The sequence below is a fragment of the Nicotiana sylvestris genome, chromosome 1, assembly GCF_000393655.2.
Source record: "Nicotiana sylvestris chromosome 1, ASM39365v2, whole genome shotgun sequence".
Classification (NCBI taxonomy): domain Eukaryota; kingdom Viridiplantae; phylum Streptophyta; class Magnoliopsida; order Solanales; family Solanaceae; genus Nicotiana; species Nicotiana sylvestris.
In genome coordinates this window covers 46899405-46925750 of record NC_091057.1, presented here as the reverse complement: position 1 = coordinate 46925750, position 26346 = coordinate 46899405, and the positions used below count along the sequence as shown (strand labels likewise).

Genomic DNA, 26346 nt, shown 5'->3' with positions numbered 1-26346 from the left:
TTACTAACTCGAATAATGCCAGATAAATTGAAAAGAAAGGAGTATGATATTTTAGTATCATCCAAGAGTTATTCGATGATTATATGATTATTTAATTTAGTTACATATATTTTTATTATAAGGGTACTTACATTGAGATAAGATGATAACTACAATTTTGTTAAAATGTATACAAACAAATCAGATCATAAATATTTGATATGATTAATATTCTTTAATAAAGTCCGCGCATCGCACGGGTAGTAATACTAGTTGATTATTTAAAAGAAGAAACAGACAGCTAAAAGTATAGTTTTAACATGTGACTATCGTATCATAGGAAATATAAAGGAACAGAAAGAAAATGACAAAGTAAACGACCCTAAATTATATATATAGGAAATGCAGTAGAGATTTGAGTTTGACTGCTGGTTTATAGAGAAGAAAAGGTTTTTTAAAATTTAAAAAAAAAAGGCCAACAATAAACAATATAATTGTTGAGCGGATATTTCAATTTTAATATCATAAAACTAAACTTTTATGTCCACCTTCAGACGGCCGGCAACATGCCAAAATCCCTTTCTTTGTTGCATGCATTGGATTGTTGCATGAAAAGGTAGGAGCAATAGCTTTATAATATTGTACTCCTAGATAATTATTTAAACATTTTTTCACCTCTTTTCTTTTGATTTTTCTTACTTAATATTTCCTTCTTTTTGGGGGGGGTTGGGGGAGGGGAGCAATTAATTCTGCCGCTTATTTTATGTTTAGGGGAGTCCAAGAAAGTCCTTTTTGCAGGCTTAACAAAACAAGGTAATTAATTAATATCCATAATTTTATTAAACTAATAAATCGGGAAAGGGGTAAAATATAAAAACGAAAAGAAGAACTATTATTTTCTTCTCAAATCCGTTTTTTTTAAAAGCATAATCGAAAAGTTAGGCAAAAGTCCATGTAACCAATTAGAAGGACACGTAGTGAAAGTTTGTTATTCCTTTGCAATTTCAATGCCAATTGAATTTAATCTTAGTTTAGTTATAATTTAAACTTTTTAATAATAAACTAAAAATATGTATATATAGTAACTTGCGTGTGAATAAATTTAAATCATGATTTTGCTTCTTATAATTAGCCATAGTAGTAAATTTGGCGAGAGAATATACCTTTGGACATCTTTTTTTTTTAATAACTAAAAAATAAAAACCAAAAAAATAGTTCAGCAAATTCTCAACCTTAAAAAGCCAACGGAAAAAACGGCTCCTCAGTCAATTATATTAGAAACCTCGAGGCCCCCGCCAAAGAAAAACCAAAAGGGTGAAAGAAAACAGAGAGCTAATAATATTCTCCATCAAATCTTCCTCTCTATTTCTCTCTATCTTTTCTTTTTTCCCTGAATCCAATCAAGGGAAAAACAGAAATAATCAACACCCCCTTTTCCTCCATTTTTCTTCTGCAAATTAAACTCCTCCAATTCTTTCTTTGGAAAAAAAAAACAAAGATGGGTTGTGGGGAATCAAAGCATGCAGTTGCAACAGAAAACACCACCATTCCAAAGAACAAGAGATCATTGAGTTCTAAATCCAACTCCACAAAGGCTGAATCCCAAGAAAATGTCAAGATAATTGAAAATGGAGAATCTGGGGTTGCAGAAACTGTAAAAACAGCTGAAAAAGTGGAGGCTGCAGATGTAATTGCACCAAAAGTTGTGGCTAAGGAAGAAGCCAAGGTGGAAATGGAAAAAGTGAAAGAGGAGTTGAAAACAGAAGGGGTTGTTGTTGAAAAGAAAGAAGAAAAAGTTGTTGTACAATCTCAACCTGAGGAGAAGAAGAAAATTGGAAATGAAAAAACAACCCCTGCTGTTGTTGCTGCTGCTGATGTCGTAGAGAAGAAAGAATCAGCTGAAGAGATCAAAGCAGAAGAGAAAACCGGTATGTTAATTGTCACCTTGTAGTTTTATGTGATCTGTAGGAAAAAAAGAAACTTTTTTTGCTTCCAAAATTCAAGAAATTCATTTTATGATTTTAAATTGTTTCCTATGGTTTAAAGTTGGGAGCAACGGCAAAGTTGTCTCCCGTTGACCTATAGGGCACGGGTTCGAGCCGTGGAAACACATAGGGTAGGTTCTCTATATTATACTCCTTGGGTGCGGCCCTTTCTTGCACCTTGTATTGAACGCGGGATACCTTGTGTATCGGGCTGCCATTTTTGCCTCCTATGGTTTAAAATGCACAAATATTTCGTATTTACATAGGGTTTGGCAAAGGACTGCAATTCAATGATGTGATTTAGACCGGATAGGTCATACGAAGACAATTTTACCGTTGCTTCAAGACTCTCCTTCTGCACTTTAGTTTCATTATAGTAAGATTTTATTGATTAACCCTAAAGAATAAGATTTTTTATTGGTGTTAAGATTAAGGCAGTATAGGTTTTGCAGGCCTACATAGCATAGCAAAATTGTGCTTTACCTCAACAAGGGGAAGACAATGGATTATGTTTGACTAAAAATTGAACTTGTTTATCTCCTTTCTTTCTTTTATTCCCCCTTGTTGATGTTAACATGCACATCTTTTTAACTCATAGAGGAGACCATTAAGCCAACTGAAGAAGAGAAAGAGAAGGAAGAAGTTACTACTACTGCTTCTGAGGCCAAAGATGCTGCTAAACCAGAGACAGAGGAAAAGCCAAAAGAGGTATGAGAATTCTCAGATTCCCATTATTGAACCATAAAAATGTTAGAACTCCTTAACAACAACAACAACAACAACAACCCAGTGGGATCCTACAAGTGGGGTCTGGGGAGGGCAGTGCATACGCATACCTTACTCCTACTCCGGAGGAGTAGAAAGGTTGTTTCCGATAGACCCTCGGCTAAAGAAGATGAAAAGAGACAGTGGCACAGTAATATCATAGGAAGCAAGAAAGAAAGAAAGAAAAATAGCATCAGCAACGTAATAACCAGAAAATAAAGAGAAAGCAATAACAATAAGCAATAACAATGGCACAATACTAAACCCCTTAACAAATATTTCAGAAATAAAGTTCTTGTGCTAACAAAATTTTGTTCTTCAAAATGTCTTATTCCCATATTCATAATGTTAGCAGTTGGCCAGTTGTTGATTGAAAAAATTCTTCTTTTTTTTTTTTTGGATTTTGCAGGAGAATGCAACTGAAGCATCAGCAACTACAGATTCGAAAACAGATTGAGAATGCAGAGATGGGAGTATCAAAAAGGGCTGTTTACTAGTTTAATCCTTGATTTTTAAAGCCTGTTCTAATTTCCAGTATTCAGTACACATATTTGTTCTGTTTTCGGATTGGCTGATATACTACTCTGTTCTTCTTGTCCCTTTTCACCAAAATCTACTTCTATTCGGTATTATGATTGGAATTTCTTTAATTTGTTGTTAGAGCTTGTGACTGCAAATGGCTGATCATTCCCATACTTTTTTTCTTGAGTTATTAATACGTTGGGAAAAACTCATAATTTTGTTCTGTTTGGTCTCCTTGACATTATCAAGAAGAACCATCAACCCTTTATAAAATTAAATATTGTTTCCTTCATTCCTTTTTATATAATTCTTATTTATCTGAATATGAAATTTAAGATGTTAATATGATCTATAGATCATGTGAGTGCCGGTCAAGGAACTGAAGTTTGTTTGATATAGAAAAATACCACGTCAATTATTATTAAAATTTAGATACTTTAATGAATTTAAATTCTAGAAGCTAAAAGGTATATAAAAATGGAACAAGCTAACATTTTTTGAGGCATAAAAAAAATGACCCAAAAAAAATGTCATATACATGAAGTTGTATCGACTTATTTAAAATAGGAAATTTTACACCCTATAGAAAAGCTTAGTACCCTATTTATTTTAAATAAATACCATTTTAAAATATTACATCCTATAGATACCTTTTATCCTTTATAGCAAAATATCTAATTATAGTTACATTCTACATTTAAGGTACCATATATGCTAAATAATATTTTTCTCTCTCCGTTTTAGTCTTTTCTCTCACATAATCACAGTAAATCTTACTAACCACGTTCTCTCTCTTTTTACATACATTTTACTCTCTTCTCCCACAAACCCACGATTCATACCTCTTCTCCCACCCAAATTCTCTAGGTCTCCGCCATTATCACTCCCCATTTCTTTTTTCTCTAAAATCACTGTTTTAGAGCCGATACAAGTGCTTAGGGTAAGTTTAATTCTTAGATTTTATCCAAGGTTTTATTGATTTCTCTTTTCTCCCAGTAAAGCTGTAAAGATCCTCAATGGAATACGACGGCACCGGAGGCGGTTTTACCTCCAGCAGCGACGGCGACGATGCCTCTGAAACTCACCGGAAAAAGTCGTTTCTATCGGCACACAATGCACCAAATTCAAAGGCTTGAAGCGTAAGATACCGCTAACTTCAGAAACACAATATGTGTCAATATGTCCAGCAGTGGCCTTTAAACATTTGGATAAGAAGATAAACAATAAATTGGGGCTGACAATAAAACTTTCGTATAGCTAGGTTCGAAATCTGCTATCGACGAGACGACATTAGGGTTACTCTTGAACAAACATGACGGAGTTTGGGGCTGAGCAACTTGAAGAGTCTATTACCTTTTTTTCATTGTATTTCAATGTATCTCGATGTATTCGATGTATTTCAATGTATCTCGATGTATTCGATGTATTTCATTGTATTCATTGTCTTTTTTTATTATATTTTAATGTATCCTGTTGTATTCCATGTATTTCATTGTATTCACTGTCTCGCTATATTTCATGAATGTATTCATATGTTTTTTCAATTAATATAATTTATGTATTCAGATGTATTATATAATTTCTCTAAAGATTGCTATGTTTTTGGGGTATTTTTCGGTTGAGAATCTTTTTTATAACTGAAAATACAAAATTTGTGCGTTATAATTGAGTTTGTTGAGTTATATTAGGAGTCTATTATATTAATTGATTCACTTTCCGTTTTAAAAATAGTGTAATACCCTATTTCACGCGGTGAATACAGTTGAATATAATAACTTGTCCAGCTGTAATCCCATGTTTCACTCCATGAATACAGTCGAATACACTCGAATACAACAATTGATTAGCTGGACTTCCCTGATTCACGCCTATTTTTGCTATTGTATTCATGAATACAATAGCTTAAATACATCAAATACATCTTATAACCACACAAAAGGTATCTATAATCCGTAATATAGCAAATAATATCTATAGATGGCTAATTACTACTAAAAGATAGTGCTTTATGAAAATTTCTTTAAAATATTGCTGGCTAAACTCTCCCATCCCTTGTCCCCGCCCAGAGAAAGAAACTAAACCGTAGGAATAGATAAAATAGGTGTTTTAGACTCGGGCATTCCAACTAGGGGTGGCAAACGGGTCGGGTCGATATGGGGCGGGTAAAAACGGGTAATAAAAAATCGTACATCCGACCCGACCCATATTTAACACGAATAAAAAACGGGTTAACCGACAAATAATATAGGTAACCATATTGTCCATGGCTTTTTGAATATGATCATTTTTCGAAGAATTTCTAATCTCTCAAACTTGAGGAATCCCTAATTTGAGATTTTATAAATGTAAAATTTAAACCCTTCAGTTATCCATTTTCTAAATTGATAATATGATTCTTATTTATATTTGACCCGTTTTTAAAAAGTTCATTATCCAACCCATTATTTAATAGATAATATCGACAATTAAATATTTTCTTTTAACCATTTTGGCACCATTAATTCCAACCGCCAAATCTTGAAATAGATGCTCAAATAAAAAAACACGGCACTCCCTTAAGCAAACAAAATAAGAGCCACGAGCTTTAGGAATTGGAGAGCATCATTCGCCTATACCACAACTTTCAGTGATTGGAAATTCAATTTTGCCTTTTCCTAAGGAGCAGATAGCTGCTTCAAAGAATTAACAGAATATATTATCATAATATGATTGGTAAATACTTAAATCTCTTTTTATTTACATGGATGAGCTGTACAAAATAATAAAAACAAAGATTAAAAAAAGTTAACGAAAAGGAATTATATACATGACGTCCTCCCCAGCCAAGGATAAAACTGCACAATTAGCCTTGCTATACAATTTCCACTTTAAGCCTTAAGTTGGGAAACTCTGCTTCAACTCTCCCAGATTTTAGGGAGTCGGCTGGTAATCCCAGTGAAACTCTATACTGATCTCCCTTCCTCCCTAGACTCAACATTCATTCTCAAAACAGAAGAAGATATATCTCTGGAGAAGATGACATTTCCGTCGCTGTCTAATGTGCGGTACGCCGCTAGGCCATCATCCATCACGATTCTGCATCCCGCTGATACATCACATGCTAATTTTACACCATAATATCTTAAATGATCCGAAATACTGTTACCACTCACCGACCTACATAGATTTATCAAGTTAGAAAGCGACCAATAGATCTAGAAAAACTCATTATCAAGTTAGAAAGAGACCAATAGATCTAGAAAAACTCAGGCAGTCATCTATTACTGTGAAGATGATCAAGGAGGGGAAGCCGCACAATGGCGGAGCCACCTTTGTCCAAGTGGTGGCAAATTGACACCCCTTTGCCAGAATTACCTGTGTAACTAGGTAAAACTTCTTTTAATGGATATATATCATAATGTTCCACCCCCTTGGCTTCTTTGAGTGTTTACTTTTTTATATTTTGACTCCCCTTAGTGAAAATCCTGACTACGCCACTGCAGTCGTTAGGTGTTCCTTGTCATAATATTCTTTGATCTCAACTTACCAGCAAGTTATAGATTCCTTTCATTATGACGTGGTTCATCAGTAAAATCACCACTACCATGTCATGTTCCATTTGAAGTTCTTTGGATAAACTTCAAAACAAAGAAACCACTTCTACTCAATTTTCTGCAGAGTGACTTGTCTCCTATCGAATATCAGTGTGTTCTATGGTTTCACTTGCTTGATTTGTTATCAACAAAAGAAGAGCGAGAGAGACTCTTCTCTCGCATCATCACAGTTTGGTGCGCTTGAGTACAGCTTTAAAACAAATCTTTTTAAATTTAGTGTTTAAGGTAACTTTCCTCTTTTTTCCAGAATTATTTTTCTTCTTTGATAAGTGAAATTCGTGTGATCTATTGGCATTTTTTACATGATGCTACATGATGCTTTATAGAGCGCAAGAGGGGTTTATTTTTATTGGGTAAGAGGGATTCAAGTGTGCCCTTAACTGGTTATGATTTGCCATAAACATTTTTCCACCGTTCAGATCGTAGTTTTACTTAATCTAACCAACATGCAAATCAATTTGAAGAAATCCTGTGCAAATATTTCTGCTGAGCACATGAAAGAGAAACTTTTACCTGCTGCAAGAAGGGTCCTCCCCGGAATTATCACAGACCTTTTCAACTGTATAAACTAGACTTCCAAAGCCAAGATCATAAAGCCAGACCTGCAATTTGAAGATCTCACAAGGTCAAAATATGCAACCAGAAACCAGGACAGCAAGAGGCACATGACTTGGATTTGTCTAAACTCTAAACATACTTTGAATGCTCTCAATGAGAAAGACTATCACCATGAGGCTTTATCGCAGCAAACATATTAATACAGAAATTGCAACTAAAAAAATATAGTCATTGACGCCCTTCCATTTTTAATAAACTCATTGATACCCTAATTTCAACGTACTCTAGTAGAGTATGAGATAAGTGAATAAAATAACCAATGGATAGAAAAATGATACTCCCTCCATTCTGTATTGTGTGACAATATTGAGTGAACACGGAATTAAATTTATTATCTGTAAGGATGGAAGTAGTAAAATGGTTGCTGAAAGTTGGTTAATGGAGAAATGATCACATCAGCATGTAAATTTGATAGCTAAATGAATTAAATTCTTGACAATAGAATTTTTAGAAAAGCCTGCAGCACTGAACTCGAGGCATTCTATGTAAAAGAACATAGCTGCCTCGTGCCTTGCAACCTTTGTGCACCTAATGACATTGTTAGACTTATGCAGTTCAAAAGCAAGCAGTAGAGGTATTGAGTTGCAGCAAAAGAACTTGCCTCTCTAGGGAAATGACGATAAGTTTTCTGAGGGAAATAGCGATAGTAAGGGGGCAAATGAGGCACAATGTCATGACCATTTGTAACACGAATTGTATTGGGCACCCGTTTACTATAGTAGGACGCAAAAGCAGCATTGCCAATTCGTGGTTGTCCAAAAGTCATAACCGAAATATTCTGGCATCCAAGATGAACCTGAATGAGAAGATAAATCCATTAACTGCAAGTTATAGATAATTTCTTGCATTATATCAAGAAGTCCACAAGAAACATGTAATATTCCTACTTTTGTTGAGAAAAATGCATGTGTCAGTTGGTAATGATACGCAAGATCAATGATATTTAAGAATGAATCTCTCTCTTTAAATGGCAAGTCAAAACAGGTAGACAATGATTTTTACAAAATAGCGGCTAGTCTTTAGTGCATACCCTGAGATCCAGGGCACAGAAAGCAGCCATAGCCCCTCCCATTGAGTGCCCGGTCACTATAATTTGAATATCTCCATACAACTCTTTCGCTCTTTTGACAGCATTTAAAACTCCTGGGCGGATCGTCGTGTTGTGATAAGAAGAATAAAACCCATGATGCACCTGCAAGAGGCAGAGATGACTGATATGCAGAAAAGAAGGTTAAAAGACAAGAAAGGCAGAGAAGAGATTTGATGCCGTACACGCACCATTGCACCTTCCATTCCTGGATAATCGATATCAAGCTGCTTCCAGTACAGATCTTCAATCCAATTCTGTAGGCTGCAACCAAAAAGTCCACACTTGAACTTCAGCATCAAATATTGTTGAATCACAGAGCCAGAGACCATATACTCATATAGTAAGTTAGATAACCCATATGACATCACAACCGTGAGCAGATTGATCAGAGGTTATTGGATTTTAAATGTGGTCAAATTGAACAACAAACAAAGGTAAGGTCTTAACTTAACATTTCACAACTTAGACCTGAAGGCTCTACTCAGCTTTATTGACTCCCCTTTATTGTATTGTCCCACAAAGAAAGTAATAGAGTTCTGTAGTTTTCACAACATGAAGATCCAATCAGCTTCAGTAGTTCCTAATCATAGTCTATGATGGCAAAGGCTCCATTCACTCTTCTCAACAAAGTTTTGAAGCCAAAATCAGAACCAGCCATACAGTAATTACACTAGACAAGCACACAAGTACCTTAGCCCCTGAAAATTCTAATCAACTAGTCTTATTAGAAACCATCACTTCGCTGCTCAAAGCGAGGAACTGGTGTGAGCTTGATTCACTTCATGAAAGAAGCCATATGCTCTACAGAAGCGTGCACTTCAAACAAAGGCAAGTGAAGTGATCTCAACAAGAAGCAGTTGGCTCTTTGAATCTCAACTTTCATTCGCTTCATGCAGAAGCCATATGCTTTAAAGAAGTGTGCACTTCAAGAAGTGACACGTAAAGTGATCTCAACAAGAAGCGGTCGGCTCTTTGAATCTCAACTTTGAAAAGTTGGATTAAGATCAACATTATTGGATATTGGATGCTGAAATTAGTTATGATGAGGTGCCTAAAGTGAAAGAACAATACCCATTATTGACATTTTCTTCTTCTACTAATAAGAATGTCTCCAAAAATTTGAAATAAATAGAGACAGGCTGAAAAAACCTAGAAAAAGGGGCAATTTTAGGTTGTTTGGCTCATGTTTTGCTTGTATGCAAAATTTCACATAATTTTGGGCTTCTCCCAACATGCACACATGATGAAGTTTGCTAAAATGAGTTTCCACAAATAAATTACCAAACATCTTGCTAAAATAAGCTTCACCGACTAAATTATCCCTTCTAACCACCTTTTTTCCTTTTTCATTCGAGAAACAACCCTCTGAGGTGCATATGTCAGGCATGCCAACAATTGTAAATCTCACAGGCAATCCCCGCATCTGACTGCTTGAGGAACTTAGGCTTCACCGTGTTAGGCTGTTAGCACATCTAACGTTGATTTGGACTATTCAAGTTGAAAGTAGACTTAAGAGAAATAGTTCATGTCAAATCAATGATCAACTAAAACTTTTAAGCTTATCCAAATCAAAGCAAATCCACAACATTGTAGAAGGTGGTTTAGATCTAGATCTCATTTTCAACAAATAAATACGCTAGGAATACTAATAGCCAACTTGCATCCAGACCGATAACCAGCAAACTACGTAGCAAGCAGAACTTACTTCCTTTTTATAAGATACATAGTAGTACAACTTTAAAGGATTTCTGCCGCCTCAATCATGAAGTTCTTGCTGGCCTTCACTTTTTTCACAGGATTTAGTAAGTAGAAAATCATTATTTCTTTCAAAAGAGCATTTTCCCACGAAGGTGTCCATCTTGACGATAATTGGACTACATAACCACGAAACTACACCTTTTGCTTCCCCATATATCATATTTAACATTGCACAACAATGACAACAAAGTACAGGGACAATAAAAAACAAAACCTGCTTTCCTGAGTGCCTCTGAATGCAACAACAACGGCATTAAGATCCTGTGCCACCCCGACATATGCCTGCAACAGGTGGATACATATTAGATCACAAATTACAGCCTCTTATTAGGAGCACGCTTGATTCTGCATAATGTAATACACACCTGCAGGCATCGTTGAACATCAACAATGAGCTCTATAATTTGAAAGCCCTGCTCAGGAAAAATAGAAATATATCATCGAAGCAACTTAATAATGAAGTTATGAAAGCTTGAATAAAACCAATCATATATGAAAAGCATGGCATGGTATTTACGCACAGCTTTTCTTTAACATGAGGAATGAGCGGATGATAATCCAAATGGATTACCTTAGTTAAATCATTACATCTTGAACATGTCCAGGTAAATAATTCCGTCAAATCTGATACATAGACCTGCAAAGAAAAAGGATATTTTTGGGTCATAGTCTAGTTGATAATTATCACAGAAAAGTCAACAATGTACTGTAGTTACTGCGTCAAATGAGCAACCTGAATTGGAAAATGTCGTTCACTAACTGCAAATTAAGAGTGCAGAAAACAAAGGACAGGATTTCTAGAGACACGGAAGTTAAAGCTACAGAAAAAGCATTTAAAGATCCTAATAAAATACTTACTTCAATTGCATTCTCAACTCAAATAATGAAGCCTCCAAGGTCCTAAATACAGACCTTTTATACTGTTTTACAAGAATAAAGCCATTTTTCGGCCCCAAAACTACAACAGATTCAGATAGATTTGGAACAAATCCTAACGAGGTATGTAATCAGAACTTACAGCAGAAGCATATTCCACTAATATGGTGGCAAGAGTATGATTGTAAATAGCTGCGTGATGCTTGTTCTTGGCCCTCACTTTGAATTCTACAGCCAAAATAACTGTAAGCTATCTAGAGATTTGTTAACGGTAGTCAAGCAAGTCCACAATCAGTTTACCACGACAATCATAAAGAGCACAATGTAAATAGAGAAATACCTTCAAAACATACAGCAGTAAAATAACTTTTAGAATAACTTGGTAACCTACCAAGTCTAGATCAGTTTGCAATGGCAGTCATTTTAGATATAAGCAAAAACTAAGATCCAACCTCTAAAGATATAGCAGAGCTATCAGTGTTTGTACAATCCTCTGAAGCAGCGCACCGTGCCTACCTCAATCTTTTTCTTTTTCCTACTCTCTCTATTTCAAAATGTCCTAGTTTGACTTGCACAGAGATTAAAGAAAGTTAAATTTTAAATTGGTTAACTTTGTAGGCTGATATATTGAATCTTTTGTTTTCTTAGGATGCTGTAGAAATAGTCAAAAACAAATTAATAAAATTTAGTCTTGTTTTACCTTTTGAAATATAAGTGTTTCGAGGTAAAAACTGTTGTAAAAATGTTGTTTCTCTAAAGTTTTCTCAAAATTGTTGTGAAGTACTTTGAGATACTATCAATAGAAATATCTTCTTCCACGGGCAAAACTTCAAAACAAAAAAAAAAAACCACGGCTATCCTTAACACGTTTTTCTTTTGCACTAATAAAAGAAAGTAGACATTACTTTGGCATGAACTAAAATTAAAAACTAAATATTCAAATGGAAAATAGAGGGAGTAAGACCCTTTAGCATAAGCTACATCAAAGTTATCCTCATAAGGCCTCATGCAGTGAGCATTGCAAGTTTGTGTTGTCAAAGGCGCACTTAAAGCGTGCTTAAGCCCTGAAGCGAGACGCAAAACATGTTGAGTGCTTCGCCTCGCTTAGTGGACGCTTAGTAATGCCATCAAGGCTCTAAGGCATACTTTTCCTTGCCAATGAGCGTAATCACGAAAATGGGACACTAAAAATTGATATTTTACTTATTGTAATTTCTTTTCAATTCTATTGTACATATATTTGTTATTCATGCTTATATTATTAGTCTAGGACTACACATGTGTATTTTTTCTCCATTTGCACTTTCTTCAATAAAGCTCACGCTTTTTTTGCGTTTTGCGCTTAAAGCCCTAATGGACCTTAGAGTTTTTTGTGTTTTTCGCCTTTGATAACACTAATGCTAGTAAGACCTAATGCCTAAGGTACCATTATCTATCAGCTATTACAAAAACCACTAAGAACTTCACCTGAAGCTGAATATACAAAAAACATAAGCTTGACTTAACTCTAACACAAAATTTCGCATGCTCCTGCACGATGAAAGATGACATCTTCTTTTCTTTATGCACGATTACATAAAATTGGATTGCAAAATCAATCCAAGAAAATCTAATACACTTAACACCTACAAAAGTAACAATCAAATAGATGGTAGTAACTCATAATTATTGCACTGCATAATTACCTCTATCAGTTAAAAGTTAAATTTAGCCACCCTCAAGTGGATTGCAAAACTATCCAAGAAAAAAATACTCCATCCGTTTCAATTTATGTGAACCTATTTCCTTTTTAGTCCGTGCCAAAAAGAATGACCTCTTTCCCTATTTGGAAACAATTTACCTTTATGCAATAATTTATAGCCACACAAAATATATGTGCCTCATTTTACACCACAAGTTCAAAAGTCTTCTCTCTTTTCTTAAACTCCGTGCTCAGTCAAATGGGTTCACATAAATTGAAACGGAGGGAGTACTAAAACTTAACACAGACCAAACTAAAATTCAATCAATAATATTAACTCAAAGTTATTGCAGATAATGATTTACCTCTACTAGTTATTTTTAAAAAAAACAATTAAGCATAGAAAAATAGCCAACTTTAATTGTGTAAAGGAGCTCAATTTGTGTGTACAAGTCCATTAACTATCACATTTTGTCTGCTTGTATTTACCTCGAGTTAGATAGAGTTTAACCATAGTTAATCTTTAGCCTCAGTTGTTAGTAGTCGGTTAAGTTGCCAGTTGTAATTAGTTGTCACTTAGTTAGCTATAACCGTATGTGTATATATACTTGTAATACATCATTTTGTTGAATTAGCTGAATAAGAAAACCTGCTCTGACTTCTCTTTGTCTTCAGTTCATCTTCAATTTCCCTCGATGGATAACAAAATTCATTTCTGCTCATCTTCAATTCAACTCAGATTAGAGAAATTAACATGGTATCAGAGCCTTCGTACAAATGATTATAGGGATTTTTTCATGCAATTGAAGAAAAAATCGAGAGAATCGATTTCGAATCTGGCATCGTAACCCTAATTTTACACCTTTTGGTGCAATTTCATGGTTGTTTCTGACGATACAACCAATTCCGGTACCGGAACGACAATCGCCACTAGCGGAATGGTCGGAGGAACAATGATACTCGACCATAGCCACCCGCTATATCTTCACCCTTCAGATGGACCTATGTCTGTGGGGATTTTGTTAACTGGAATGGAGAACTATACTCTATGGAATCGAGCGATGAAGGTGGCCTTATTAGGAAAAAACAAATTATGTTTGGTTGACGGATCCACATCTAAAGCAGATTTTGGACCAACTCTTGCTCATCAATGGGATCGTTGTAACGCGATCGTGACTTCGTGGCTTATGAGCAATGTAAGCCAACATCTGTTGACGGGTGTTCTTTTCTCTGCCAATGCTCAAACTGTCTGGGCACAACTTAAGGAACGCTTTGACAAGGTAAATGCCTCAAGACTCTATTACTTGCACAAGGAAATTTTTACCTCTACACAAGGTGTTTCTTCTGTCTCTGTATATTTTACAAAGTTGACTGACCTTTGGGCGGAGTATGATTCGATACTACCTCCTCCACCAGCAAAGCATTATGTTGAACAACTGGAGTGTCAGCGTTTGTTACAGTTCCTAATGGGATTAAATGACAGCTTTGAACAAGCCCGAAGTCAAATCCTAATGATGCCTAATGTACCATCGATTAATCAAGCTAATGCAATGGTACTTCAAGATGAAAGTAGGCGACAAATTTCTGGAACTTTGGCACCACTGGACATATAGAGCCAACTGCTATGTTTACTGCACAATCAGGGGGAAAGCAGAAAAGGAACTACACTTTAGAATGTGATTTCTGTCATATGAAAGGGCACACAAGAGACGCTTGTTACAAACTAATGAAGTGTGATTATTGTCTCAAGAAGGGACATTTGAAAGAGAACTGTTACAAATTGTTGGGGTATCCGCCAGATTTCAAAACAAAAAGAAAGGCCAACTCTACAGTCTTTGGAAGTGACATCAATGGATCAACTACTTCTTTTCTTGGTGGACAACAGGGGCAAGGATATGTTGTTGCACCTACCTTTTCCCAGTCTCAATTCAATCAGATTCTACAACTACTGAGCAAGGCCACTTTAACAGAAAACGCCCCTAGTGTACACATGGCAGGTAATTTAGTATTTGGTCATGAATCATTTGTTAAATGGATCATTGATACTGGAGCAACTAACCATACGACTGGTGATAAATCTCTGTTGAACAATGTTGTACCAGTAGCTGATCAAGGGAAAGTCCAGCTACCAAATGGAGATTCGACTCTAGTGTCTCATGTAGGAGATTGTCAGCTTTCTGAAGGTGATTCTATTCAGAAAGTCTTATAAGTCCCAACATTTCAGTTCAATTTATTGTCAGTTTCAAAGGTGACAAGAGATTTGAATTGCTTTGTTTCTTTCCTCCCTGGATTCTGCATTTTTCAGGATCTTTGGTCTGGGAAGGTCAAGGGGATTGGTAAAGAGGAAGGTGGATTATATCTACTAGTAGCAGAAAAAGGAAAAACATCAGATAGAGGTCATACCTCACTAGCTGTACAACACTTGGAGGATGCTGAGATTTGGCACAAACGATTGGGACATGTTCCAATGCCAGTTATTAGAAAGATTTCTATGTTCAAGAATAAAAATAGTTTTGTCTTAGATCATTGTGATGTATGCCCTTTGGCTAGGCAAACTAGAGTGCCATTTCCTATTAGTACTAGCAGAGAAACTGGTGTGTTTCATTTAGTCCACATTGATGTATGGGGTCCTTACAAAATAACCACTCATAATGGAATGAAATACTTCCTTACATTGGTTGATGACTATTCACGAATGACTTGGATTTTTCTTATGCAACTCAAATCTGATGTTGTTATGTTACTGAAAAAATTTATTACTTTGGTCTCCACTCAGTTTGGTAAAAAGATAAAGACTTTTAGATCAGACAATGGGTCTGAATTTTCCAACTGTAACTGCAGAGAACTGTTTACTTCTCATGGAATCGTGCAGCAAAGTTCATGCCCTTACACTCCACAGCAGAATGGAGTGGTTGAAAGAAGGCATCGACACATCTTAGAGACAGCTCGAGCTATTAGATTTCGGGGGGGCTACCCATCAAATTCTGGGGTGAGTGTATCTTGGCTGTTGTTTATGTGATCAACAGGGTTCCTTCTACCATCTTGGGTGGTTTGTCTCCATTTGAAGTCTTCTATGGGAAACCTCCTTGTATCAGCCATATGAAAGTTGTGGGCTGCCTCTGCTTTGCTACACACCTGCCCAAGCAAGATAAGTTTGCACCTAGGGCCATCAAATCTGTCATGATGGGTTATGCTGCATATCAAAAGGGATATCTCCTTTATGATTTAGAGAACAGATGTTTTTTTATCAGCAGAGATGTGAAGTTTTTTGAATATATATTTCCCTTCAAACTCTTCCCAGCAGAGCGTCACTCCCCTACTGCTTTTCCTCAGTTTATTGATGCTGCAGACTGTCCATTGGTTATTTCGACTCATGAGGTGGTCTCTGCAACTCCACTGGGCTCAATGACTGAGTCATTGCAACCTCCTGTTTTGGATCAATCTGTTGAGTTGACTTCCTCTCAGCAAGATCATTGCTTGGGGGATCTTGGTGAGCCTGTTATCCCATCATCTGCTCCCCTTGCTTCATCTGTCCAAGAGTCTGCTTGTAGAAGATCAACAAGGGAAAGCAAGCCACCTATTTGGCTCAAAGATTTCATCAGACCAGACAAAAGGAAGGACACTGCCAACACCTGCTTGTATCCACTCTCTGAGGTGATGGGCTATGACTCACTATCCTCAAGCTATCAGAGCATCACTATCCTCAAGCTATCAGAGTTTTCTGTCTCACTTCTCAGTGGATGTGGAACCTAGATCTTATTCTGAAGCCATTAAGGACTCCACATGGGTAGATGCCATGCAAGCAGAAATTCAGGCTTTAGAGGAGAACAAAACCTGGGTGCTCATCCCTTTGCCCTCGGGGAAGAAACCCATTGAATGTAAATGGGTGTACAAGATAAAATACAAAGCCTCTGGTGAGGTGAAGAGGTTCAAAGCTCGGCTTGTCGCCAAGGGTTATAATCAAAAGGAGAGCATCGATTACCAAGAGACTTTTTCCCCTGTCGTAAAGATGGTCACAGTACGAACAGTGATAGCTATAGCAGCTGCACAGCACTGGCATATTCAGCAAATGGATGTTTACAATGCGTTTTTGCATGGGGACCTAGAAGAAGAGGTTTACATGACCCTTCCTCAAGGCTTCACTCATTCTGTCGATGGGCACCCTGTGTGCAGGCTGCTTAAATCACTCTATAGACTCAAACAGGCCTCTAGGCAGTGGAACATCAAGCTTTCCACAGCCCTTCTTGCCTCAGGTTTCCCACAAAGTTCCTTGGACTATTCTTTGTTCACCAGAAGAGTAGGAGTACACATGGTGGTTGTCTTAATATACGTTGATGATTTACTGATAACTGGTGATGATTTGTCCTTAATACAGGAGACTAAGCACACTTTGCAAAGCAAATTCAAAATTAAGGATTTGGGGGATCTCAGGTACTTTCTTGGCATCGAGTTTGCAAGAAGTCATGAAGGTATACTCATGCATCAACGCAAGTATGCGTTGGAGTTAATCTCTGACTTAGGTTTGTCAGGTGCCAAGCCTTTTGGAGCACCTCTGGAAATACATTCCAAGTTCACTTCTGCTGAGTTTGATCATCATGTTGGTACTCCGTCCACAATTGATCCTGTTCTGGCTGATCCCGGGCAATACCAACGGCTCATTGGGAGGCTATTATATTTGACGGTGACTCGGCCTGATATTGCCTTTGCAGTTCAGAGCCTTAGCCAATTTATGCATGCTCCTAAGGAGTCTCACATGGAAGCTGCTTTGCGAGTTGTTCGATATTTGCGGTTGGAACCTGGTTTGGGTGTTTTGATGTCTTCAACTGGCTCCAATGAACTTACTGCTTATTGCGATACTGACTGGGCTTCTTGCCCCAACACGAGGAAGTCCATCACTGGTTACATGGTGAAGTATGGCGAATCTCTCATCTCTTGGAAGTCCAAAAAGCAAAACACCATCTCCAGGAGTTCTGCCGAGGCTGAGTATCGCAGTTTAGCCTCCACTGTAGCAGAATTGACATGGCTCCTTGGTCTGTTCAAAGAGCTTGGGGTCACCCTTCAGTTGCCTGTTGCAATGCACTGTGCTAGTAAGGCCGCAATACAAATTGCTGTTAATCCTGTCTTTCATGACCGGACCAAACACATCGACATCAACTGTCACTTTATCCGAGAGAAGGTTCTTCAGGGCCTTGTTCTTCCTGTTTATCTGTCCTCTGTTGAACAACCAGCTGGCCTACCTCTTAACTAAAGGGTTGAGCAAGCTTCAACACACTTACTTGGTTTCCAAGCTAGGGATGAAGAACATCTTCATATCCCCTAGCTTGAGGGGGGGTGTAAAGGAGCTCAATATGTGTGTACAAGTCCACTAACTATCACACTTTGTCTGCTTGTATTTAACTCGAGTTAGATAGAGTTTAACCATGGTTAGTCTTTAGCCTCAGCTGTTAGTAGTCGGTTAAGTTGCCAGTTGTAATTAGCTGTCACTTAGTTAGCTATAACCGTATGTGTATATATACTTGTAATACATCATTTTGGTGAATTAGCTGAATAAGAAAACCTTCTCTGACTTCTCTTTGTCTTCAGTTCATCTTCAATTTCCCTCGATGGATAACTAAATTCATTTCTGCTCATCTTCAATTCAGCTCAGATTAGAGAAATTAACAAATTGGATGGCAAAACAATCCAAGAAAAACATGCTCCACTTAGCACCTATGAAACTAAAAAAATCTAGTCAAAGTAGTCATTCATAATTACAATAATATGAAAATCATGATTACCCCTACTAGTCGAAAAGGCAATTAAGCATAGGAAAATAGCGACCTTTAACCAAGTTTTGCCATCCATGCCCTGTATGACAACAATCAAAACAAAACTTTAGACTCAAATTAATAGTGTTAAAACCCACAAGTAAAGTACATACAAATCAGGATATAATTAACATAAAATTCAAATAAACACCACTTAGTTCACCTTGAAACTTCTAGAAGCTCAATTGGAAGCTCCGCATAGAACAAATTGTATTATTTTCTTTTTCTATCTTACGATCACCGGCGACGGCGATGATTTGCAAGGTCCACCGGCGATAAATGCAGAATGGTCCAAGCTTTTAGGCAGGAAAAAAGGTGAATTGGGTTTGACTATAATTGCAATTATTTATGCTCAACGTGAATTTTTCTGCGGCTTCTATTTAGAGGTTGCCTTAGAGAGGGAAACGCGGTGATGCGGTGGCGTATAGAAGCAGATTGTGACTCAGATACAGGCCGGTTTTGACAACTGCCGGTAACTGATTAGGATTGAGTTGAGTTGCTATTTTATTGTCTTATTTTGCTGGTATATTGTGCATATTCCCCCTCTTGTAGAAAATTATATTATAATCGAATTAATTGTTTTTTGTTTACTAACTTGTTGAATCTTTTTGATATAATAGAAAGAGGAGTTCAAAAATTATTTTAGGTCATTGATCAGATTTTATGTGTGACATTCTAATTTATATAATCCTCTAATATAAATTCTTGACTCCACCGCTCGTAATGTGTCAATCTTCACCCTTTTGTTAATTATGGTATATTACTTCTAAATAATTACTAAAAATTTAAAAATGTCATCATATAGTACCTATCACAATATTATCTCCCTTTCCACTATTCCTCTTTTCGATAGTTTGTCTTGTTTTGTTTACTTCTGGCTTCTTTTTGGTGGTCAATTATGATATGGGTTATTTCACTCTTTTATATTTGGGGGGAAAATATAAATCGGCAATAGTTGAGAAAAAATTCAAAAACTTAATTTTACATACATGGCAATTAAATAATTATATTACCAAGCACTTAGTCCCGTTAAAATAGAGATGGTAGTTAATAATTCTTAAATTCAAGCAAAAATAAAAGGAAAGATGATGACTTTCATCCAAAACTAAACACTCTTTCAAATTTCGCGTCTGAAATAGGCATACTAATTAATGATGCACAAATCCTACGAATCCACAAATGAATTACTGAACTTTCATGAATTACTACAATAAGAAAGTGATGGCTACTCTTCTTGAATTAAAATATACATTCACCCAACGTGTTCTCTTTAATAATATTGTTATTAATTTTTAAGTTATACCCCACTAATAGTTATTTAACTTATATAATGTTGTTCATTTATTTCAATAAAACGTTAATTTAACATTACTTATAGATTTTAAAATTTCCAATTCTTTTTTTCCCGTATATTTATTTTGTATATATACGCATACATCATATAAAACGTGTATATGTAAAATTAGTATATGCATTCCTTGTATATTAATATTATACACATCATATAATACTAGTATATGTATATTATATAATATTATTCTATTTTCAATGTATCTTGTTCTTTCATTCAAGATTTCATTATTTTCACTTCTTAAATTGTTTAAAATACTCGTATATTATAAGTTAATTTTTGAATATTAATATTTCAAAATCTCCCTTCTTATTTCAACGAAAAAGTATATGCATACAAATATAAATCATGTATAATTAATAATATGGTATAATATTAAAATAAATCATGTATATTTATCGTAAACACCCTTATATTCTGAAAAATATAAAATACACATATATAGTGGAAATATATAAGGTATATTTGTGGTATAATGTACATTATAGATTATTTACACGTTTGGTATAATTAAAAAAATCTTAAATGATATCTTGCTTCAGTTAAAGTATGTATCATTATTATACAAATGGTATAATGATGGTATTACGTATATTTACGTTTTTTTTGTTTTTCTGTGTATATCTAACAAAGATATGTTAATGGTATATATGTGATAAGCTTTCATGGTTTGATGGTATATACAATTTTAAGTTGTACTATTTTTAGATGCAAAATCAAATCACAGGAAAATGCAAAAAGTTGGATCCAACAAATTGACATATTAATAAAAATGACATTTAGAGACATAGAAACGCATCTGGTTTCAGGAACTTGAAAATCCCTGTGAACGGAGGCTACAACTCCTTCTTTCTTCTTCAACAACTACTCTTTGTATCATACTGCATTGTAAGCACACCATGGTGGAGAAAAAAGGGATGAAGACGCAGGTTGTTTTGGATGCGAAGCAAACCATGACAACTACAACGCGACATTGGCGAAGAAGTGCTCCTTTTAGGGGTGTGGCGGAGTTGTTGAAGGGCAACAGTCAGCTGACTGTTGTGCAGAGGTGGAGGTTCATGGTGGAGAGGTGACTATGAAGCTTTTGGGTACGATGGAGAAGAAGGAGAGTCAATGGTAGAGTGGCTGCTAGGATTTTGAAATGAAAAAAGTAATACTATTATATTATGAACTACTGAAATTGAAAAAGGATCACTAAACCTAATTATGACGAAATAGAATATGTTAAGTTTTTTTGTATATAGAGATATGAAATTTAGTTATTTTCATGAGATAACAAATATAATTATTTCCGTTAGAATTAGAGCATAAATGATTGCAACTTTTATTATAGTACTTTTCGAACAGAAAACTATATAATGTGTATTTACTTGGTTTTTAATACACTATTTTCTTATTTAAATTGTATTTTGGATACATAAATATAGGAGTATTTGATTTCTTTTAATTTCATCAGATAGTGAGATTTCAACTTTCCTAAAATTCTCTTCTCAAATTAAAGAAAAACTAAAAAAAAAAGTAAAGAAAAGAAACAATAAATAAATAAATTAAATAAGTGCCAATCCAAGTTGCAATGTTCATCCATTAGTTATGTAATTTTCCCCCATCCTTTATTATTTTTCAAATACTTTCTTTCAGGCTCTTTTTCTTCACTTCTTTTTTTATCCTTAATCTTCCTCTCAAGTTTTAATTCTATAAATAGTCTCATATTCCATAAAAGTCAGGTGCATTACTTCTCTATCCTCTAATATTTTTTCTTTCCAACCTTTTTCTCCCTATGTCATTTTTCTCCTCTAAACTCTATTTTTTCTCCTCTTTCTTGTTGTTGCTTAGCAAAATTTCTTAACATTGATCGTGAGATTAGATACAAATTATTCAAGTTTTTGAAAGTAAAATTTACATATTTAAAAATTACATTAAAAAATATTATAAGTCATAATAATTTATAATTCAAAATACTTATAAAATATCTAAGAAGAATATGGTCAAAAGATCAACCTTGTAGACTTCCTAAATAGTAATGTTCTCACATAAACTGAATTATGGCGTAGAATTTTAGGCAAATACATAGAAAACAATAAATATATTAGTCACACAACTTAAAAGTAATGCAAGTATTAATGCTATTACGACACCAATTTAAAGTCATTGTAGAAAAATTGATCAAATATGTTTGCTATATGAAGAAGCAAAAGTTTTAGGGGTCGGCGGTGCATACACATTAACTATGACGCTATTAAAATTGTCCGAAACTATGACGCTATTAAAATTGTCCGAATTTGCTGGTGAACAGAGGATCTAAACAACAAAAAATAATATGAAGGACAAGAAAAGCATCTTTCACACGTAATAAAAGAAGACAAACTCATATTGAGAAATGACAAATTTATCATCCGAATTAGAGATAATGCAAGGACTTAATCAGCCAAACCAATATTTTCAGACTGCAGAGGCTTGGGTAGCATTTTAGATTGCGTGCAACAACTTAAAAGAACATGAAGAGCGATGGAGATTAATAGGTACTGATTTTGTGGAAAATTACATAAATATTATTAAAGAATATGATGCAATCATAAAATAAAAATTATAAGTAAAAATATAAATTTCTAAAGATGATGAATATTGATCCTATAACAATCTCTTGTGTCTTTTTTGTAAAGAGTATTGCTTTGTTATGAAATCATAAACTCATAATTATTGGTTATGTTTATTGCTTAGCTGCTAGACGGAATTGTATGCTTCAGTTGTGATTTATTGTGAAGGCAATTAGAAGAATATTGTACTCTTAAATTTCTAATAATTTTTTGGTAAGAAATTATAATTATGTTACATAGTTTATACCTGAACATCGCGAGTAAATTTTTGGTTAACATCATGATAGAAATCAGATCCATGCCCTTTTTAAACAGTAGTAGAATAATACTTTAAGACTTAAAAATTATATTGACTTGTTTGGTTATAAACATAGAAGCATGTACAACGTAAATATTAGAACATTTACATTACAGTTATGCTAATAAACTACTTAGGGAATGACTTTTAATGTAAATAAAGGGTAAAGTGGCATAAAAAGTAAAAACTTACCTAACATATGCTTGAAGTTTGGGTTATGAACACCCAAAAATATTGGCTTAGTGAGAAGAAGAAGAATCAATTGAAGGAGCTTTTAAAGGACCCTTCAATGAAAAAACAAAATTATGCCCTAAAAGAATTCCTTCTTTAACTTAAACCTATATTTAGATAGTTCAAGTAAAAAAAATATTTTATACATGGTAAAATTTTAATTGCTCTAAAGTTTTAAATACTACGATTTCATATCTAGTCCAAATAAAGAAAACTTTAATAACTAAAATTTTAATTAATTTTTATGTCCTAAATATTAGAAAAATAATTAATGACTAATTTTTCTCTAGTAATTTAATTTATTATAAAAATTATTAAAATTAGTGTTAATATTCATTTTTACTTCTCAAATAAAGATATTTTGTTTTGAAATCTTTTAGACCTTTTTTGCCTTGTATTGTAGATCAATGAATTTATAAAATATAAGGTACTGTTAAAAATAAAAGAAATAGATATTAGAGCTCTTAAAAGGAGGCATACACTCCTTTTTAACCCAGCATTTCGGGTTTCTAACTTATAACTCAACAATAATATAGACAAATTCTTGCGTTTAGTTATTTACCCATTCAATCTAAAGTAAATTTTAATTGATTTTAAAAGTTTAAATATTAATATTTCTTGGTTTTAATAAAGAAAGAGTTAATAATGAAAACTTTAGTTGATTTCAAATTCCTATATATTATGAAAATAACTAAATAACTATTTTCAGTAATTTTTTTAAGGTAAACGGATGAACGACATTTCGCCAAAGGACGTCGTGCTTTTGATATATTTTTAAAAGATAAAAAATATAATTTATTTTTAGATATTTGTGTTTGTATAATTATTAGTGTTTTTGACTCTTATCAACTACTTTTCTCTCTTATATTCTTAAATGTTTTCTTATTTAATTATTGTATTTATTGAGTGTAGTTTTTAAATATTATACTAAAAGGTTGATAAATGGAAAAATATTGTTTTAGTAGAAAAGTAGTTTAACTATAACATGGAAATATATTAGGCTTACAATTGAAAGCATTCTTCGATAGATCAACATTCATATGCTCAAGTGTTTTAAATTGAGACCATTTGATCGTTTATTCGTGAAACTGGTTGTATTTATTTATAGTTTTGTTACATACTCTAAAAGAAAACAAATTCTATAATATAAATATAAACTGATTTTTAAATTTTATAAATTAGGACTTTTTACACAACTAAATAAGGAAAGATTTATAAGTCAACCATACATTAATTTTCATGTCCTAAATATTAGGAAAATGACTAAAATGACGATTTTGTACAATGTAAACTTTATTTTAAAGGGTAAAAAAGGCGAATGACATTTCGCTAAAGGCCTTTGTGCTTTTAATATAATACTAGTTTCAGGGTACGCGCGTTGCGCGTGTATCCTAACGCGTGTACCTTATCTTAATAAGTTAAATTTTTAAAATATCACATAAATGTTATATTTAAAATTTGTGTCTGAGATATGTATAAGGTAGAAGTTAACGAAAAAATTTAAATTTTTTAAAATGATGATTGTTGATCCTATTTAGGTAACTCAATAATGTAAGAAAATTATCCTTGCATAAGTCGATCAATTGTCTTAATCAATATATTTAACTTAAAATTTATTTTAGTTTTATAATTTTATTACTTAATTTCTGAGGTTATCATGCTCCTTTTTATTATTAGTACACATATCCTTGAAGATTGAGGTTTTTTTTTTTTCTTGAAAAACTATATATTCATATGTTAATTATAGAAGATATAAAATAGGATCAACTAACCGACAAATCTTTCTTATTTTTTCACCGAACGCCCAAAATTAAGATACTGACAAATTTTTTTTACCTGTTAAAAATATATTTTATACTGGACAAAATTATCATTTAACTATTTTTTTAGTATTTAAATTTGTATGTCAACTATAATCTTTTTATTAGATCTTTCATTATTTGAACTATACATAAAATCCTAATATGCAAGACTTTAGAATTAACTAAGATTAGCTTTTATAAATTTGTTCTAATATGTAGACTTTAGCTTTAGTTATAACGAACCAAGTATGTTTTAGCTCAACAAAAAGCTAAATATGTTCGTATGATTACGGTAAGACCGTAAGGCTTACCATAATCAAGTAAACTTTATATTGAATTCAAATATTATCATTAGATAATATTAACAAAATAAATCGATGTTACAATTATGAAACTTATATAGCGAAATAAAATTTACACCACATACATTCTAAGATCATTTATTTGAAAAAAATAATTTAATTAAGTATGTGATCAATTACTGTTGAAAATAGAACATGGTGTGAAACATCAATGTAATATCGACCTAGCACTTCAACTCAGATTGCTTGTGGACAACACATGACCAATATATTAATTTAGTTTACGGGTTCCTTTCCTTTCTATTGTTTACGTATTTTATCATGACAACAACATTTACATTATTTTATCATGACAACAACATTTACATTATTTTATCATGGCCACATTTTTAATATACCTTAAAAATTTTTGCGTACAACTTATCAAAAAGAGTTGCCAAAAAATTATCAATTAGCTCGAATAATAAACATGAGGATAAGCGAATAAACACATCAATATGAAATTTGAGAGATTATTAATCTTTCACATATAAATATACTTCTAGCAGCATTAGCCTAATTTAATGCTAGTGGTTATTAGACGAACAATGAATGAGATCTTAAAAGTTATTCCGCACATTAGAAATGGCTCTTATTTATTTCATCTCTGTTATATGTTTTCTCTAACAAACAATGTAAGAAAGCATCAAATAGATAATATTCAACTAATAAAGCTGACCAGAAGCATGTCGGAAAGGAATCACAAATTTCCAAAAAAAAAAAAACGGCAATATCATATAACTAAATTGGAGATAAAATAATTTTAGTTGAACACGAGTATAACTTGAATATACCAATAGTTTAGAAAATATATTTATACTATTAGGTCATCCAACAAAAATCTACAAATAATCATTCATAAAAAAAAGTAAGATCTATAATGGATTTTTCTTTAAGCTTATCAATCTTAAGCTGTCTAGAAAGCCTTAGCTCATTACACAATTTCAATCCTTCTTGTGTACAAACTCCTATAAGCTTACCATAGGTATAATTATTATACAGAATCTCACCGCAACTACCAAAAAAAGTAAGATCTATAATCTGCTATAAAACTT

General features: G+C 33.9%; 2 protein-coding genes across 4 annotated transcripts; one reads left to right on the top strand and one right to left on the bottom strand.

Moving 5' to 3' along the window:
- Positions 1-1286: 1286 nt before the first annotated feature.
- On the top strand, positions 1287-3379 carry LOC104215322 (uncharacterized). The gene is made up of 3 exons (XM_009765090.2): positions 1287-1907; positions 2563-2672; positions 3139-3379. Exons 1-3 carry the CDS (start codon positions 1478-1480, stop codon positions 3184-3186), a joined length of 588 nt encoding a protein of 195 aa, XP_009763392.1. The 5' UTR covers positions 1287-1477; the 3' UTR covers positions 3187-3379.
- Positions 3380-5924: 2545 nt separating this feature from the next.
- LOC104215323 (lipase-like) lies at positions 5925-19169 on the bottom strand. Of its 3 annotated transcripts, none has more exons than XM_009765091.2 (11): positions 18838-19169; positions 18645-18714; positions 11329-11414; positions 10882-10947; positions 10676-10723; positions 10525-10592; positions 8735-8813; positions 8493-8654; positions 8064-8258; positions 7358-7446; positions 5925-6407 (listed from the first exon to the last, which is right to left on the bottom strand). In XM_009765091.2, the coding sequence occupies exons 2-11, from the start codon at positions 18709-18711 to the stop codon at positions 6194-6196; spliced, it is 1074 nt and encodes a 357-aa protein (XP_009763393.1). In that variant the 5' UTR covers positions 18712-18714; positions 18838-19169; the 3' UTR covers positions 5925-6193. The 3 variants fall into 3 exon arrangements, with proteins under 3 accessions (XP_009763393.1, XP_009763394.1, XP_070007574.1); XM_009765092.2 differs by having other exon boundaries at positions 8741-8813; XM_070151473.1 differs by lacking the exon at positions 11329-11414 and having other exon boundaries at positions 18688-18714.
- Between the last annotated feature and the right edge of the window lie 7177 nt (positions 19170-26346).